General features: G+C 39.2%; 1 protein-coding gene across 2 annotated transcripts in view; it reads left to right on the forward strand.

Annotated features, from left to right (window-relative positions):
* Positions 1 to 20,489, forward strand: part of LOC134348133 (BEN domain-containing protein 2-like) — a 165,425-nt gene that overhangs the window by 106,998 nt on the left and 37,938 nt on the right. For both annotated transcript variants that reach the window (XM_063051062.1, XM_063051063.1), the window contains one exon: positions 6,794 to 6,962. In XM_063051062.1, the coding sequence (XP_062907132.1) occupies positions 6,794 to 6,962 (169 nt within the window). The remainder of the gene's footprint in view (positions 1 to 6,793; positions 6,963 to 20,489) is intronic.

The raw sequence follows: 20,489 nt of genomic DNA on the forward strand, positions 1-20,489 counted from the left end.
TCCTCAAAAGAATTCCAACAGATTTGTCAGGAAAGATTTCTCCTCAAGGAAACAAAACTAACTTTAGCCTATTTTATCATGTGCATCCAAGTACCCCTGAAACCTCATACTTAATAATGGACTCCAGCATCTTCCCAACCACTAAAGTCAGGCTAACGGGCCTATAATTTCCTGTCTTTTGCCTTCATGTGAAATCTATGCTGAAACTGCATGTTCCAGTAACAGCATGTGGAGGAAGTGGATTATTATTAAGGAATTATATTTCCTCTTTGTCTTCCGGGTGGAGCAATTCAGCCATTAAGAATACGTGTTTTGGTAATTTAGGTTGATATTTGTTTTGCTGATCAATATTCTTAATTGACAAATATCATAGCACATCATGGTTTATGTCTGGTAAACAAAAAATATGAATTTAATTTCCTGTTGGACAGTACTGAGGATAGTTTTCAACGGTATGGCACATTGCCTAACAGCTGTCACTGCCTATCAGCGGCTGTGTAAAAGACCCTCTCCACTCAATATTAGTACCTGCCTTGAAAGTTGACATTGTACTGGCAAGTAGTACCCTACCAAGAAATACTGTATACTATGTAAACATATATGATTAAGTTTCATTAGATTGAACATTACATCACACTAGTACTATGACATGAAAGCTTCCAGATCACTGCTGCAGAGCTAATATACTGTATAACCTACCTGTTAAACTGTGATAAAGGAACATATAATTTTGACACATTACAAAATTGATTAGAAACATTTCCAATCAAGCAAATATATGCATAAGAACCTAACCTCTGACAAAGTGACTGCCTTAATTTTGATGCAGTTGACTTACTCTTTCCAATGTTGGCTAGCCTTGTGTATCCTCTCTTCAGTGTTTACAGTGCAGTCATGAACATCATTTTGATCAATATTTCTAATATGGCCACACTAATGATAAGAACTGCTCGTGCAAGGCCATCATTTTCCATTTTCAGATTTCAGCCATTTTTGACCTTTTGTCATTTTTAAAAATATGATAAACTGATAAAATTCAATTCAACTTCAAAGCATATTTATTATCAAAGAATGTATAAATTATACACCCTGAAATTTGTCTGCTTACAGGCAGCCACAAAGCAAGAGGCCTAAATAATCCAAAAACCAAAACCAAAAACCACTGCACAGAGAGAGAGTGAAAAAACACATATCACGCAAACAATAGAAGCAAGCCAACAGCATCCCAAACCAGACTGAGTCCTATATCTGCTGCTGGAGTTGCCCCACAGCCTCAGCACTGCAGAGAAATGAATAAACATTTGTGGGAGAGTGAGCAAAATCAGCCCAACCCTCATCTCCATACCTGACAATCAGGGTTCCAGACTGTCTGGGAGGTGTTTAAATTATCCAAGCACTGGGTAGGGCCCAGCACCCTGATGCACCTGGGCTACTCCACCCAAAGCCGTTCTCGATCTCACCAAACTGGCTCAGTGTTTGGAACAAACCAACCTCACACCTGGGTTAGGTGGGTGGGCATTGAAACTCTTCTGCATCAACTCCTCTCCAACTCACTCATTCCGTTGTACAACTCAGCAGTAAACAAATGAATCTTCGCTGAGAAAGCTTTCGATTCGGTTAGTTGGGCATTCCTATACAGAGTGTTAGGAAGATTCGGCTTTCAAGAAAGGTTTATTAAAGTAATTCAGACTCTATATGACAGCCCTACAGCCCGAATTAAGATAAATGGGGACCTCTCTGACTCCTTCATTTTAGAGAGAGGCACTAGACAGGGATGCCCAATTTCTCCTCTCCTTTTTGCACTATATATTGAACCACTTGCCCAACTAATAAGACAGAGCGAAATCGTAAAAGGTATCAAGGTGGCAGGGATTGAACAGAAAGTGGCGTTATTCGCAGATGATGTTTTGGTCTATCTGAGTGAACCAGAAAAATCATTTATAGGATTGTTTACACTGTTGGATGACTTTGGGAAAATATCAGGTTATAAAATAAATGTAAAGAAAACGCAGGTTATGTCCCTAAATTATACACCATCCAAAAAATTGCAGGATACATACGATCTTAAGTGGGAAGCTAAATCATTAAAATATTTAGGAATAACCCTGCTGAAGGATCTTTCAACACTGTCACAGGTAAATTATGGGCCATTAATCTCAGAGATAAAAGCAGATATGCATAGATGGAATCTTATCCCCTTTTTAAGTTTAAATTCAAGGATAAATACTATAAAAATGAATATTCTTCCTCGGTTATTATATCTTTTCCGTACTTTACCAGTGGAGGTGGATGATAATCAATTCAGGGAATGGGACAAATGGATTTCCCGCTTCATTTGGCAAGGAAGGAAATCTAGAATTCGATATAACACCTTACAGTTAGGGAAGGAAAGAGGAGGTATGGTTCTTCCTTGCCTGAGAAATTATTTTTATGCCTCACAGATAACCCCTCTGTTATATTGGTGTAATAGGGAATATAAGGCTAGATGGAAGGAAATAGAATTTGGATTAGTTGACAGTTTTCCTCTTCAGGCCTCAATAGCTGACAAAGGATTGATGGCCCAGTTGGAAAAATTTAATAATGCTTGGATAAATCTTACATTAAAAGTATGGCAGAAGGTGGTTAATTCATGTGGAATTAATAACATGCTAAAACTCTTTAGATGGTGTGCATATGATACCGAATTCCTTCCCAACAGAGGAGAAAAAAGATTTGAGCTATGGATAAAGAAAGGTCTTACAACCTACCTCTCATTTATAGATAAAAGAGTATTACAAAGTTTCCAAATCCTGCAGGACAAACATGGCCTAGAACATAATGACTTTTTTAGGTACCTTCAAATACGAAACTATGTTATCCAGAGTTGTAGATATACAGACCTATCAACAGTAGAATTAGAATTTTTCATTCTGAATTCGGCTTGCAGTTCAATACCTAGTAAATCAGTTTCTCGCCTATATAATGCACTCTCCCATGCTAAAAATGTAAATACACTGTATATTAAAGAGAAGTGGGAGAAAGAAGCGGGGTTGGTACTTTCAGAGGAGGCTTGGGGGAAAATCTGCAGCTTTCAATGGTCCTCGACTAATTCTTTGACTTGGAGAGAACATTGTTGGAAAAACATTATAAGATACTTCAAGACCCCATATCAGGAAAAATATAAAGATACAAATGTGATGTGTTGGAGAAGGTGCGGCTCCAAGGAGGCAAATCATTTTCATATTTTCTGGGATTGCCCTAAATTAAGTCTATTTTGGGAAGGTATTCATAGAACATTAGTTAAGGTACTTGGGTCCCAGATACCTCTGAACTTTGAGACGCTCTATTTGGGGCATGTATTGCTCCTTGAACAGAAGGAAGATATAAAGTTGCTGCAGGCCCTCTTAGCGGCAAGTAAGAAATCAATCACTAGAAAATGGCTAAATCCAATACCACCTACATTAGAAGATTGGTACGAAATTATCTTGGAAATATTTAAAATGGAAAAGTTGACTTACTCCCTGAGAACTCAAAAAGAAACATATTATCAAATCTGGAATAAATGGATTGAATATATAACCCCAATGCGAGCAGACTTTAGATGACTCTCCTAATGATTTATATTGCTCTTCTCATCAACACAGTAATATTGCTAATGTAAGCACCCCTAGTCTAAATGTTTGTTGTTTTTTTTTGGAAAATAGAGAATTAACACAAGTAAAGGGAAAGATTTGGGAAAGGGATAAAAAAAAATGAAAAAATTAAGTAAATAAGTACATAGGGATTGGATAATTATGTCTGCGGGCAGGAACAAGCACGAACAAATTGGGATATAAACACCTACAATGGTTGGTATATAGGCTTGTATGCAACATTTTGGACCAGTGGAAATGGTCCAGAAGGGTTGTATGGAAACTATTATTACCATTTTTCTTAACAACTAATTTCATTACTTAGCCTAATAGGTTAGATTTACCACAGTACATAATTATCTATTTAAATGTTTATTTTCCTTTTATATCATCTCAATGTGTACTTAAGAATGTATAAATAATTGTAGTTTTATACATATAAAAAAATGGAAAAGGTTATATGTGTGAAAAAAGTACATGATAATTGTGAATTCCTTATCCAAATAAAAATAAAATTTAAAAAAAACAAATGAATCTTTTACAAGCTGGTATCACAATTTTATTTTTATTACCTCTAGGCGGTTCTACTTAAATGTCACTATTTTAAATCCAGAATGCATGTAGAAATGGATTACAGGTATAGGGAAGAATGAAATTAGTGCTAGCTAATTATGCTTTACAACCACACTACTTGGTAACTTTTTACTCAAGTTCACAGTATTATTTTTATTTGCACAGTTTGTCTTCTACACACTGGTTGCTTAGTAATCTTTGTCTGGTTCTGTATAGTTTTTCATAAAATTCTATTGTATTTTATTCTTCCAGTAAATGCCTGCAAGAAAGTGAATCTCAAGGTGGTGTGGTAGTGTAGCAGTTAGTGTAACGCTATTATGTTAATGACCCAGGTTCAGTTCTGCTGTTGTCTGTGAGGAGTTTGTACATTCTCCCTGTGACCTTGTGGGTTTCCACTGAGTGCTCCAGTTTCCTCCCACATTCCAAAGACACGTAGGTTAGTGGGTTAATTGGTCACATAGATGTGACTGGGTGATGCGGGCTTATTGGGCCAGAAGGGTGTGTGACCATGCTATATTTACTTTGAACTTGAGGGCCACAATCCAACACATGATCATAGTCAATAATTACTCTTATAGTAACAAGTCTCAGTTCAGAGACAGCATGTACAAACTCCATTTCCAGAAAAGTTGGGATATTTTCCAAAATGCAATAAAAACAAAAATCTGTGATATGTTAATTCACGTGAACCTTTATTTAACTGACAAAAGTACAAAGAAAAGACTTTCAATAATTCTACTGACCAATTTAATTGTATTTTGTAAATATACACAAATTTCAAATTTGATGGCTGCAACACACGCAACAAAAGTTGGGACAGAGGCATGTTTATCATTGTGTTACATCACCTTTCCTTTTAATAACACTTTTTTAATCGTTTTGGAACTGAGGATACTAATTGTAGTAGGTTTGCAATTGGAAATTTTGTCCATTCTTGCTTGATATAAGACTTCAGCTGCTCAACAAGTCCGTGGTCTCCGTTGTCTGATTCTCCTCTTCATGATGCGCCATACATTTTCAATAGGAGATAGATCTGCATTGGCAGCAGGCCAGTCAAGCACATGCACTCTGTGTCTACAAAGCCACGCTGTTGTAGCCCGTGCAGAATGTGGTCTGGCATTGTCCTGCTGAAATAAGCATGGATGTCCCGGGAAGAGACGTCGCCTTGATGGCAACATGTGTCTCTCTAAAATCCTAATATACACCTCAGAGTCAATGGTACCTTCACATACATGCAACTCACCCATGCCGTGGGCACTGATGCACCCCCATACCATCACAGATGCTGGCTTTTGCACCTTTCACTGATAACAATCTGGATGGTCGTTTTCATCTTTGGCATGGAGAACTGGACGCCCATTTTTTCCGAAAACTAGCTGAAATCTGGACTCATCTGACCATAGCACACGGTTCCACAGTCTTTTCGGTCCATCTGAGATGAGCTCGAGCCCAGAGAACTCGCTGGCGTTTCTGCATAGAGTTGATGTATGGCTTCCTCCTTGCGTAATACAGTTTCAAGTTGCATTTCTGGATGCAACGACGGACTGTGTTGAGTGACAATGGTTTTCCAAAGTACTCCTAAGCCCAGGTGGCTATAATTGTCACAGTAGCATGACGGTTTCTTAGGCAGTGCTGCCTGAGGGCTCGAAGATCATGCACGATCAACAGTGGTTTCTGACCTTGCCCTTTACGCACTGAGATGTCTCTGAATTCTCTGAATCTTTTCACAATATTATGTACTGTAGATATTGAAAGACCTAAATTCTCTGTAATCTTGCGTTGAGAAATGTTCCTTTTGAACTGACTAACAATTCTCTCACGAATTTTGGCACAAAGGGGTCAGCCATGACCCATCCTTGCTTGCAAAGACTGAGCCTTTGATGGACGCTACTTTTATACCCAGTCATGATACCTCACCTGCTACCAATTAGCCTGCTTAATGTGGAGTCTTCCAAACCAGTGTTACTTGAATATTTTGTGCACTTTTCAATCTTATTTTAACTCTGTCCCAACTTTTGTTGAGTGTGTTGCAGCCATCAAATTCTACATTTGTGTATATTTACAAAATACAATTAAGTTGGTCAGTAAAACTATTGAAAATCTTTTCTTTGTACTTTTGTCAGTTAAATAAAGGTTCACGTGAATTAACATATCACAGGTTTTTGTTTTTATTGTATTTTGGAAAATATCCCAACTTTTCTGGAAATGGGGTTTGTAGGACTATAGCTTCAGTTTATGATTAAGCAATTAATAATAGGCACTACTTAAAGGAGAGAATCAATAAGCTATCATATTAAACAGGACTTTTCCCTGCAATATATAGAAGCTACATTGGATGTACCTCTCATCTTTCCATTGCCTTATTGTTTAAAAAAAACAATTTAAAAAGGCACACCTTCGATAAATAGCTTGTCATCAGGGGTCAAAGCCACTCATGAAGGGAGATCAACTGCCCACGAAGTGACAAATCTGCCACAGACCAATTTGTTGGGGGCGCATGTTATATTTATAATATCTGGCACCTTGGTGTGTTCTTGTACTATCAGTCAATAGCTTTTGGGTTAATGGGTTGAGGAAACAATAATAATAATATTGAATTCTGTTATCAGGAAACAGGCTCAAACCAGAGAAGAGAATACCTGTCTGATGAAAAAGCATCAACTTCATCCATCTCTCCATCTACCTCTGATTCTGCCGCAAATGGTCAACTCTGGTGGCTTTACCAGAATCCAACACCATTATCACCTGCTAAAAGTCAAAAAACTTATGAAAAATTAGGTAGGACTGATTTTTTTAAGGCCTTGCATTTTTATTAAAAAAATAGCCTGGTGACTGAATAGCTTTAATTTCCTGGCCCAAATGGAGGGAACATTTGTGGTTATCAACATCAAGGTGTGGTGGGGGAGGGTGGGCAAGATCATCAAATCAGAAGTAAAATAAGGCATAACTTTAATTACCAAAGAATGAAAAGAAACTGCAAATGGTATTTTATTATTGTTAATAACCTGGCTAATTCACATATAAACTGAACACTAACCAAATTTCCCTTACTTAGTTGCTTGTATTAGCAGAGAAAGTTTTTTTGAAAAGAATTTTTTGTGTGTGTGACTATGGTTACTTGCCACTGCATAAATGCTCTATGTGCCTTGTGATGTGTATGACTGTTGGTGATGTAGAAGATAAGAAATAGGAGCAGGAGTAGGCCATCTGGCCCATTGAGCCTGCTCTGCCATTCAATAAGATCATGTCCATGGACTTATCTCCAGCTACCTGCCTATTCCCCTTCTGTGCAAAAATCTATCCAACCTTTTCTTAAATATATTTACTGTGGTTGTCTCCAGTGCTCCATTGGGCAAAGAATTCCACAGGTTCACCGTTCTCTGAGAAAAGCAGTTCCTCCTCATCTCCATCCTAAATCTACTCCCCCAAATCTTGAAGCTATGTCCCTTAGTTCTAGTCTCACCTACCAGTGGATACAACTATCCTGCCTCTATCTTATCTATCCCTTTCATAATTTTATATGTTTCTATAAGATCTCCTCTGATTCTTCTGAATTCCAGTGAGTGCAGTCCCAGGCGACTCAGTCTCTCCTCATAGTCTAACCCCCTCATCTCAGGAATCAACCTGGTGAACCTCCTCTGCACCACTTCCAAAGCCAGTATATCCTTCCTCAAGTAAGGAGACCAGAACCGCACGCAGTACTCCAGATGTGGACTCACCAATACCCTGTACGGCTGCAGCATAACCTCCCTGCTCTTAAATCCAATTCCTTCAGCAATGAAGGCCAGCATTCCATTTGCCTTCTTGATAGCCTGCTACACCTGCAAACCAACCTTTTGTGATTCGTGCACAAGCACTCACAAATCCTTCTGCACAGCAGCATGCTGCAGTTTTTTACCATTTAAATAATAATGTGCCCTTTCATTTTTCCTTCCAAAGTGGATGATCTCGTATTTACCAATATTGTACTCTATCTGCCAGACCATTGCCTACTCACTTAACCCATCTATATCTCTCTGCAGACTCTCTGTATCTTCTGCACAATTTGCTTTTCCACTCTATTTAGTATCATCAGCAAACTTGGATACTGCACTCTGTCCCCTTTTCCAGATCATTTTGCACCCTGGTCCCAGGAGAATGCGGTTTCATTTGGCTTTATTCATGTATGGTTGAATGATGAACTTGAACTTGGACTCTGCAGATCTTTTCATAGAGAAGTTAATACGTTTGTAGATTGTAGGTATATTTCAAATGGTTCATTTAAAATTAGATTATCGTGCTGTTCATCATGAACTTCAAATACCTAGGTCATCAGCCCCTGGCAAATGAACAAACTTCTGTTTGAATTTTCCCCCCTCTTTAATCTCTCTCAATCATAATAAACAAATCTTCATGCATTCTCTGGAAACAGTATGGCTTAAGAAATTGCAGATTTGCTAGTATTGCCACTTCAATATCTCAACTGGCACTAGAGAGATTCAAGAGATTTCAGCAAGTTATTTAATGGTATACAACCTGTCAACAGACTGGCTGATGGAATTTAATGATAAGCATTGGAAAGTAGTAAGTATTCAAGGCAAGTGAATTACATGACAAAGTTTGCTAGATTGTGTCTGCAAGGTGAGAGAATTTTGATGCCAGTCAAAAACACTAAACTTCTTTCTGGTAAAAAATCAGGGTGAAAATCACAGGGTTAGGGATTTAATTGTTGATCATTTGGCTTTCTGGCTAAGACCCAGCACCATTGAGTGGCCAGTCTATAGGGATCACTTCCAGTTCCATTCTTCCTCTGATCATATCACAGTACTGTGATATGATCAGAGAAAGAGTGGCTTGCCACACTTCAATACAGTTTAAACTCCCAAAACAGGCTCCATGGAAAATCATACCAGAATATCAGTCACATGTTTAGATGGTATAAATGGACAATTTACTTTCCTCTAACATTAACTGGAATTGGAAGTGATATCTTTAGACTGGTCACTCAATGGAACTATTCACTGAACTGTTCAGTTTGATTTGGGATGTCTGTACTAGGACCTGCCTCTATCTTATCCAAAGTTCGGCCTGTTCATGACTGAAAAATATCAGTCTCAGTTTTGGCATTTGCTTTCAATGTATCTTGAATAGGTTTCAAGAGAATTTGCTCCAGATTTTGGTCCTTTGCAAAAGTAATAATATTTCCTGATGTGTTCTTTGAATGGACCAGCTCTAATTTTATGATTATACCACATACCTTCGCGATTCCTCACTAGAAGAAATAGTTTCTCGATGTCATAGTCATAGAGCACCACAGCACAGAAACAGGCCACTTAATCCATGCTGAACTGTTACTCTATTTAGTCCCATTGACCCGCACCTGGATCATAACCCTCCATACCCTTCCCATCCATATACCTATCCAAACTTCTCTTAAATATTGCAATCAAAAATGCATCTACTCGCTTCTGGTGCCAGCTCAATCCGCACTCACACCACCCTTAAATATTTCATCTTTCACCCTTAACCTGTGACCTCTAGTTCTAGTCTCACTCAATTTCAGTGGAAAAATCCTGCACCTATCATTTTCTTGCTTGTACTCCTTCCCCTCCCCCCACCTTTTTATTCTGGCATCTTCCCCTTTCTTTTCCAGTCCTGAGTTTTGGCCCAAAATATTGATTGTTAATTCATTCCATCAATGCTGCTTGATCTGCTGAGTTCCCCCAGCATTTTGTGTGTGTTGCTTTGTATTTCCAGCATCTGCAGAATCTTTTGTATTAATTTAATTTAGTTTGTTGGTTTTGTGTGTAAGTTTTGAATGACTGATTATCCCCAGTGTTTTTATCTTTGCGCATAAGAAGAAGAAAGCCCTTAACTCCAGGTGGGGTCACTGGGACGCCATCATGACAGCGATTTTTTAGCAGGCTTTCTTATTTTTGCAAGACCGAGTTGCTAGCTCGACGCTCAACCCAGCATGGATGGAAAGCGTGCAAGGGCGCTGGCTGGATTGGAACTCGGGAGTCTTTGCTCCGAAGTCCGGTGCTGATGCCACTACACCGCCAGCCAGCCTTTGTGCATAAACTGATACATAATACTGCCAAGAATCAACAATCGTCGTAGAAATATAGATAGTGGCTTCTGCTGCATTGGACTGGTAATTTAATCAGGGAAGCTTCAATTTTCCTTACCAAACAATTAACATAGAACAGTACAGCATGGGGTAGCCTGGCAACCCACGATACTGTGGGAAATTAATGAAATTAGTAATTAAATACCTAGCTAAAGTAACCCTTTCTGCCTACAATGTCCATTTCCTGCACAGTCATGTCCCTAAGTGTCTCCTGAACACCTGTTATATTTGCCTTCACCCCTACCCTTGGCAGTGCATGCCAGGCAGCAACCACCACTGTGTCTAAAAAAAACCTTGAACCCCCCCCCCCCTCTCATGTTAATTGCATGCACTCTAATATTAGACACTTTGACCCAGGGAAAAAGATACTGGCTGTCTACCCTGTCTATGCCTCTTAAAATCTCATAGGCCTGTATAAGATCTCCTCTCAGCCACTACATAGAAAGCAACCCAAGTTTGTCCAACTTCTCCTTATAGCACATGCCCTTTAATCCAGTCAGCATCCTGGTAGATCTCTTCTGCACCCTCTACAAAGCCTCGATATTCTTCCTATAATGGGGCGACCAGAACTCAATGCAATACTCCAGATGTGGCCTAACCAGAGTTTTCTAAAGCCGCAATGTAACTTCCCGACTCTTGAACTCAGTTCCTCAACTAATAAAAGCAAATATACTATATGGTTGCCTTATCACCTTTTGACCTCTACAGCCACTTTCAAGAAGCTATGGACTTTGGACTTCAAGATTCCTCTGTACATAAATATTATTAAGGGTCTTGCTGTTAACAGTGTGCTGTCACTTTATATTTGATCTCCCAAAGTGCAATAATCCACATTTAGCTAGGTTAAACTGCATCTGCCATTTCTTTGCCCGTATCTACAACTGATCTACACGCAGTGGCTAATTTACTAGGTACACCTGTACACCTACTCGTTAATGCAAATTTCTTATCAGTTTCTCACGTTGCAGCAACTTTGTGCATAAAAGCATGCAGACATAGTTAAAAAGTTCATTTGTTGTTCAGACCAAACATCAGAATGGGGAAGAAATGTGATCTAAGTCACTTTGACTGTGGAATGATTGTTGGTGCCAGACAGGGTGGTTTGAGTATCTCAGAAACTGCTGATCTAGGATTTTTACACACAACAGTCTTTGGAGTTTACAGAGAATAGTGCGAAAAACAAAAAAAAAATCCTGTGTGTGCCAGTTCTGAGGACAACAGCGCCTTGTTAATGAGAGAAGTCAACAGAGAATGGCAGACTGGTTCAAGCTGACAGAAAGGCAACAGTAACTCGAATAACCATGCATTACAATAGTGGTATGCAGAAAAGTATCTTTGAACGCACAACATGTCAAAACTTGGAGTGGCTGGGCTGCAGCAGCGAAGGGCCATGAACATACACACAGTCGCCACTTTATTGGGTACAGGATGTATATCCTGCTCTATCTTTTGGCTGTCATCTACGCTAGCCGCAGTAACTGCAATTGTACTATCATCTACAAACTTATTAACCCATCCATCCACGTTTTCATCCAGGTCATTTATACATGTATATCACAAACAGCAGAGGTCTCAGAAACCACTCCTCACAGACCTCCAGCCAGAATAAGTCCCATTGACCATGACCATCCCGTGCATTTTAATCATCTGGATAAGACTCCCACGAGGGACCTTGTCGAATACCTCATTAAAGCCATGCAAATACCATCCATAACACTACCTTTATCAATCATTCTCATCACCTTCTCAAAAAAAAAGCTCAAATCAACTTAGTAAGACACAACCAGCCCTGGACACATCAATTTGAATTCCCAATTGGAAGCACAGGAAGTTATTTCCCAATTGCTTATAAATCCTATCCCTAAGAATCTTCTCCAATAGATTCCCTATCAGTGATGTGAGACTCAATGCTCTGTAGTTTCCAGAATAATCCCTATTTCCCTTCTTTCTTTCTTTCTTTTTCAATCTTTTTATTAAGTTTCAAAATTAAACATAACAGTAATAGTAATTATACATAGAGATTGGGATTACAATAATAAGTTAACATGAACAAGCACAGATTCCAAGTAACAAATATAGTTTAGCCTTCCAATCTCAAGTAACTGACCATGAAAAAGATATTTTATAAAGAGAAAAAAAACCCTAAAGAAAAACAAAAAAAAACTTGCGCTGTCATATTACATTGGCTAAAATTATTATTTGTCGTTAACTCCGCTCCTCTATACATGAACAAAAAAATTACTACAAAGGATTCACAAAGGGTCAACTTACATCATATGAAAATATTCAATAAATGGCCTCCAAGTTTCTTCAAATTTAACCGAAGGATCCATAGCACCACTCCTAATTTTTTCCAAGTTTAGGCATGCTATCGTTTGGGAAAACCATTGAAATGTAGTGGGAGGGATCAGAGTCTTTCCATTTAAATAAAATGGATCTTCTGGCTATTAATGTAACAAATGCAATTAGACGACAAGCTGACAAGGATAACCGACTAGAGTCTATCACTGGTAGTCCAAAAATTGGAGTAATAGGATGAGGTTGTAAATCAATACACAGAACTACTGAAATAATATCAAAAATATCTTTCCAATATTTTTCTAGAAGAAGACAAGACCAGAACATATGTCTCAAGGAAGCTACCTCAGATTTACATCTATCACAGACAGGATTTATGTGGCAATAAAAACGAGCTGACTTATCCTTGGACATATGAGCCCCGTGAACCTCCTTAAATTGTATCAGGTCATGTCTGGCACACATTGAGGAAGTATTGACGAATTGAAGAATTTTTTTCCCATTTCTCTGTAGATAAAGATATTTGATGTCGTGGCCATTACAGAGACTTGGCTGGCACCAGGGCAGGAATGGATTCTCAGTATTACTGGATTTCAGTGCTTTAAAAGGGATAGACAGAGCGGAAAAAGGGGAGGAGGGGTGGCATTACTGGTCAAGGATACTATGACAGCTACAAAAAGGGTGGGTAATGTAGCAGGATCCTCTTTTGAGTCAGTATGGGTGGAAGTCAGGAACAGGAAGGGAGGGGTTACTCTATTAGGAGTATTCTGTAGGCCCCCTGGTAGCAGCAGAGATACAGAGAAGCAGATTGGGAGGCAGATTTTGGAAAGGTGCAAAAATAACAGGGTTGTTATCATGGGTGACTTTAATTTCCCTAATATTGATTGGCACCTGATTAGTTCCAAGGGTTTAGATGGGGCAGAGTTTGTTAAGTGTGTCCAGGACAGATTCCTGTCACAGTATGTGGATAGGCCGACTAGGGGGAATGCCGTACTAGATCTAGTACTAGGTAATGATCCGGGTCAGGTCACAGATCTCTCAGTGGGTGAGCATCCGGGGGACAGTGACCACTGCTCCCTGGCCTTTAGCATTATCATGGAAAAGGATAGAATCAGAGAGGACAGGAAAATTTTTAATTGGGGAAAGGCAAATTATGAAGCTATAAGGCTAGAACTTGCAGGTGTGAATTGGGATGATGTTTTTGCAGGGAAATGTACTATGGACATGTGGTCGATGTTTAGAGATTTCTTGCAGGATGTTAGGGATAAATTTGTCCTGGTGAGGAAGATGAAGAATGGTAGGGTGAAGGAACCATGGGTGACAAGTGAGTTGGAAAATCTAGTCAGGTGGAAGAAGGCAGCATACATGAGGTTTAGGAAGCAAGGATCAGATGGGTCTATTGAGGAGTATAGGGAAGTAAGTAAGGAGCTTAAGAAGGGGCTGAGAAGAGCAAGAAGGGGGCATGAGAAGGCCTTGGCGAGTGGGGTAAAGGAAAACCCCAAGGTATTTTTCAATTATGTGAAGAAAAAAAGGATGACAAGAGTGAAGATGGGACGGATTAGAGATAAAGGTGAGAAGATGTGCCTGGAGGCTGTGGAAGTGAGCAAGGTCCTTAATGAATACTTCTCTTTGGTATTCACCAATGAGAGGGAACTTGATGATGGTGAGGACAATATGAGTGAGGTTGATGTTCTGGAGCATGTTGATATTAAGGGAGAGGAGGTGTTGGATTTGTTAAAGTACATTAGGATGGATAAGTCCCCAGGGCCTGACAGAATATTCCCCAGGCTGCTCTACAAGGCGTGGGAAGAGATTGCTGAGCCCCTGGCTAGGATCTTTATGTCCTCGTTGTCCACGGGAATGGTACCGGAGGATTGGAGGGAGGCGAATGTTGTCCCCTTGTTCAAAAAAGGTAGTAGGGATAGTCCAGGTAATTATAGACCATAAGCCTTACATCTGTGGTGGGAAAGCTGTTGGAAAAGATTCTTAGAGATAGGATCTCTGGGCATTTAGAGAATTATGGTCTGATCAGGGACAGTCAGCATGGCTTTGTGAAGGGCAGATCCTGTCTAACAAGCCGGCATAGGATCCAGGAAAGTTTGGCCAGGTGGATTCAGAATTGGCTTGCCTGCAGAAGGCAGAGGGTCGTGGTGGAGGGAGTACATTCAGATTGGAGGATTGTGACTAGTGGTGTCCCACAAGGATCTGTTCTGGGACCTCTACTTCTTGTGATTTTTATTAACAACCTGGATGTGGGGGTAGAAGGGTGGGTTGGCAAGTTTGCAGACGACACAAAGGTTGGTGGTGTTGTGGATAGTGTAGAGGATTGTCAAAGATTGCAGAGAGACATTGATAGGATGAAGAAGTGGGTTGAGAAGTGGCAGATGGAGTTCAACCCGGAGAAGTGTGAGGTGGTATACTTTGGAAGGAGAAACTCCAAGGCAGAGTACAAAGTAAATGGCAGGATACTTGGTAGTGTGGAGGAGCAGAGGGACCTCGGGGTACATGTCCACAAATCCCTGAAAGTTGCCTCACAGGCAGATAGGGTAGTTAAGAAAGCTTATGGGGTGTTAGTTTTCATAAGTCGAGGGATAGAGTTTAAGAGTCGCGATGTAATGATACAGCTCTATAAAACTCTGGTTAGGCCACACTTGGAATACTGTGTCCAGTTCTGGTGGCCTCACCATAGAAAGGATGTGGAAGCATTGGAAAGGGTACAGAGGAGATTTGCAAGGATGCTGCCTGGTTTAGAGAGTATGCAGTATGATCAGAAATTAAGGGAGCTAGGGCTTTACTCTTTGGAGAGAAGGAGGATGAGAGGAGACATGATAGAGGTGTACAAGATAATCAGAGGAATAGATAGAGTGGATAGCCAGTGCCTCTTCCCCAGGGCACCACTACTCAATACAAGAGGACATGGCTTTAAGGTAAGGGGTGGGAAGTTCAAGGGGGATATTAGAGGAAGGTTTTTTACTCAGAGAGTGGTTGGTGCATGGAATGCACTGCCTGAGTCAGTGGTGGAGGCAGATACACTAGTGAAGTTTAAGAGACTACTAGACAGGTATATGGAGGAATTTAAGGTGGGGGTTTATATGGGAGGCAGGGTTTGAGGGTTGGCACAACATTGTGGGCCGAAGGGCCTGTACTGTGCTGTACTATTCTATGTTCTATGAAGTTCTCTTTCCCACTCATACTTAATTTTATCAGGTGTACCTAGACATATTTTCGTAATCAGATCATAAATGAATGCTATTAGACTCTTCTGATAGGGGTTTAAACCTAAAATTTTTTCTGTAACTTCAATTTGATGCGATATTGGAAAGGTAGATAAAGTAGTGTTCAAAAAGTTTCTAATCTGTAAATATCTGAAAAAGTGTGATCTAGGCAAATTATATTTATTAGACAACTGTTCAAAAGACATAAAACAATCATCCATGAATAAATCACAAAAACATGTTATTCCCTTTGTTTTCCATAAAAGAAAAGATTGATTAATTCTAGATGGTTGAAAGAAAAGATTAGATATAATAGAACTTGACAGGATAAATTTGTTCAATCCAAAGAATTTACAAAATTGAAACCATATTCATATTGTATGTTTAATTATTGGATTTATCATTTGTTTATTCAATTTAGTAAGTGCAAAGGGAAGCGCAGCTTCTAGAATAGAAGCCAACGAAAAACCCTGTACAGACTCCCACTCGAGGTTCATCCATCATGGACATTGAGTTTCATCCAATTCTTGTGTCCAAAACGTTAAATATCGAATATTGATTGCCCAGTAGTAAAATCTAAGATTTGGCAAAGCCAAACCGCCTTCTTTTTTTGATTTCTGTAAATATTTCTTACTTAACCTGGGATTTCTATTCTGCCATATATATGGAGAAATTTTAGAATCAATAATATCAAAAAAAAAATTAGGGATAAAAATTGATACCACCTGAAATAGATACAAAAATGTAGGTAAAATAATCATCTTAATAGTATTAATTCGACCAATCAAAGATAAGGACAAGGGGGACCATTTAGTAAACATTTGTTTAACATGATCAATTAAGGGTCCTATTTTCCTTCTTGAATAATGAAACGACGTTAGCTGCTTGCCAGTCCTCCAGGAGTTTTCCACTAGCTAGGGAGGCCTTGAAGATATTGCTCAATGCTCCAACAACCTTATCTCTGTCCTCTGTCATTAACCTGGGATGTATTCCATCAGACCCCAGGGACATCCACTTTAATGTTCTTTAAGAGACCCCATGTTTCCTCATCTTTTTATCTTGAAATGCCCAAGCAAATTAGTACAGTCCACCTTCATCTCCATTTTCCACATCCTTTGGTAAATACTGATTGAAAAATACTCATTTTGGATCTTACCCACATCACCTGCCTCCAAGCACGCTTTTTCCTCCTTTATCCTTAAGTGGTCTCACCCACTCCCTGGTTACCCTCTTGCTCTTGTTATATGTATAGAAAGATACATGTGTACTTCGTATACATGTATGATGTATGTATGTTTTGGGATTCTCTTTGATCCTACTTGCCAAGGACTTTTCATGGCTTCTCCTCGTTTTCCTATTTCTCTTCGAGTTCTTTTTCCGAGCTTCTTAATGATCAAGGGTTCCATATGAGTTTAGTTTCCTATATATTCCTTACATTTGCTTTCTTTTACTTTTTTGACTAAATTCACCACCTCTTTCCACATCCAGTGTTCCCTTAACTTGCCAATCTGCTTCATACCTGTCCCGTACTCTATACAGTAGATCTTTAAAGAGCCTCCACATGTCAGGTGTGCACTTGCCCAAAAACGGTTGTTCCCAACCTATCACCCTAGTTTCTACCTAATATCCTCATAATTTGCTCTGCTCTAATTTAATACTCTGCTGCAAAGTACTTACTACTTATGTTTTAAGGATTTGTGATCACTGTTCCCTAACTTGTTCTCCCACTGAGAAGTCAGTCACCCAGCCAGGCTCCATTACTCTACTCCATGTCCAGTATTGCATTTCCTCTTGATGAACTATCTACATGTTGATTTAAGAAACACTCCTGGATGCACTATGAAAATTTGTCCTATCGAAACCTCTTGCACTTATGATGTCCCAATCTGTATCAGGGAAGCTGAAGTCACCCACAGCTACAACCCTTTTATTTTTATATCTTAAACGCAAGAGATTCTGTGTATGTTGGAAATCCTGTGTAATACACACAAAATGCTGGAGGAATTCGGTCCTAATGAAGGGTCTCAGCACGAAACAGTGACTCTTTGTTCCTTTCCATAGATGCCACCTGATCTTCTGAAATTCTGCATAATTTTGTGTGCTTTTATAGCTTTCCATAGTCCCTGCCCTGCTGAGTCCTTGATGTCTGCTAAATGTCTGCAGGGAGTCATCAACATTGGCAGCACGTGATGGCAAGTTGATTTGAGAGTCAATTGTCACAGTTCTGTAAAAGGTGATTGCTCACTAAACCGAGCAAAGAAGGTGAGAGAGAGATTGAATACATTGCAAGGTAATCCTTTTCAAACATATCACAAATGCTAGGAAAATACCATTGAACCATCTATTCTAACATCTACGCAGAAATGACTTCAGTGTTCTTTGTCACAGACAGGCAGCTGAATTATCTTTAATTCTGCTCTGAAATATTTGATTTTTCATTATAACATTACTCTCAGGGGATTGTTTTAATATTTATGCAGACAAACAATTATATTATTTTAATATAGTCCATCTGTTTTATATAGCTATAATATGGTCATGGGTCACTGCTAAGAGAATGTAGAAAGGTATGTTGGCATATAGAAATACAGAGAAAAATCCACGAATCCACCTCTATATGAACGAAGAAGTTTGTATTGACAGTACTCCACTTTTTGGGTGGGGACAGTAATAGAAAGCTCATTAGATGCTGATCTGGAGCAGGATCTAATCTCTTCAAACATTAACCTACTTGGACTGTTATCAATTAGTATGATTCACTAATTAATTTCTCTTCCTCATCTCTGCTAGAGATGCTTAAGATAATCATTCAGGCATCTGAATGTGCCATTACCAGCCTATTCGTTCAGCACTACCATTTTTTAAAGTTCATTACCCATTTAAAAAAAAGTGGGAAAAGGCTGCTTTGAAAGACCCATAGGAGTTTTGTACAAATACATGGAACAGTGTGTTGCCAAATGAAATTCAATTCCCTTGTCTAAATTTGCATATTGTTAACAGGGTACATTTTTAGTAATCGGAAGCAAAAATTTGCACCAAAGTGTTTGGCCTCCTCTGCACACAGGTCATTTGTCTATGATCTAATCTGTATATTGCACCGTGAAATGTATTTATGCATTGAACTAAGAAGCCTGTTCTGTAGTTGAAAAAAAGAGCATCCAAAATAGGAGATGTAATCAGAGGAAGTATGTGTTGAGGCTTCAAACACAGCAGACTTTTGTAGAAATAGGCCACTGAGCACTTATCTTTGGCTATGACCACACTAGACTGGATAAATCTGTAACTGAAGCTTTTTCTCTTTGTTTTGACCCTCTGTCCACATTGAAATGCTGTTTTCTTCCCCCGAAAATGGAGCTCTTCAGAAATGCTCTCTAGAGTGAATAAATCTGAAAACGCCTAATATCCGGCGTAGTGTGTACGGGGTAACCAGCTATTTTCAAAGCTGCTGTCATGATGTGCCGGAACAAATGGTGGTAGCAGTGCGGCCTTTCATTGTTTTCTTGAACGCAGTCTTCAACACCACAACAATATCTGACAATAGATGTGTAACAGCCTAATGTAACATTGTATGGCAATACAAGATAACACTGCAGATATGTTTTATACATTTAACAAGGTGCTTTATTAATGTATTGCTTGTGCAAACATTCAATAGATGCAATTGTCACTTTTGCCCAGTAACTTGTTTTATTGCACGTGTTAAATACAACAAAATAATACACAAAGACATGGCAAAAGTAAAGGCAAACAAATGAGATAACAGCAAATTTCACTTTTGCCCAGTAACAAGCCTTATTGCATTTAGTTGTAGCTGTCGTCCCTTTCATCGGTGAAAAGACTATGGCTGTAAGAAATGTTTCTGGACAAATGTGCGCCAAGTCTTTCGTTTGGCAATTTCCTTTTAAGTTTTTCTAGTCTGTAACTGGACAAACGCGCACCAAGTATACCGTTTCCTCTTCGCTTGTTTTCTGTGTGTCCTGCGCATGCCCGATAGGAGGAGAATCGCCCAAATATCCGTTTTAATGTGGACGGAGGTATTTTCAAAAACGCCTAGTGTGGACGCCTGTCGTTTTTACGCGAAACCAGCATTTTCAAAATTATCCAGTCTAGTGTGGACGTAGCCTTTGTTTCCCTTGGTTAGATTTCTTTTTTTGAACACAGTGAATTTGATCTTTGAAGCACTTCTGTGAACTGTACCTTTTGCAAGCAGGATCATACGGTTAGCAATCTGTTCACCCTCCTCCAGTTCTCTCAAGGGTGACATGGAAAATAATAAAGTATTAGAACAACTAACTAGCCTACCATTAAATTCCATAAAATGATGTAGAGTGAGGAAAATGTTATAAATCTATATGAGAAAGTGAAGAGTTGATGCTATCAAAATGGGTAGTTCAGATTGCAGGAAACCACTAGTGGTTCAAAATTATTATTTTCCACTTCATTTCTGAACCTGAAGCTGTAGCAAGAATGGCAGTGAAAAATGATATGGACGGTTACCATTAGCTGTTAACTCTGCTGCTGTGCCATTCTTCACTGCTGCCTGAAACACCCTTGTGACAAAAAGGTGTCAGCCAGATTAGAAGAGGGGGAAAGACATTACACTGACAGCAAATATTTGGTGCTTTCTTTTAAAACACATATGCTATATATATTGACCTATTCAATCTCAATTTCAGTCAGTCT

The sequence above is a fragment of the Mobula hypostoma genome, chromosome 6 (assembly GCF_963921235.1).
Source record: "Mobula hypostoma chromosome 6, sMobHyp1.1, whole genome shotgun sequence".
NCBI classification, from domain to species: domain Eukaryota; kingdom Metazoa; phylum Chordata; class Chondrichthyes; order Myliobatiformes; family Myliobatidae; genus Mobula; species Mobula hypostoma.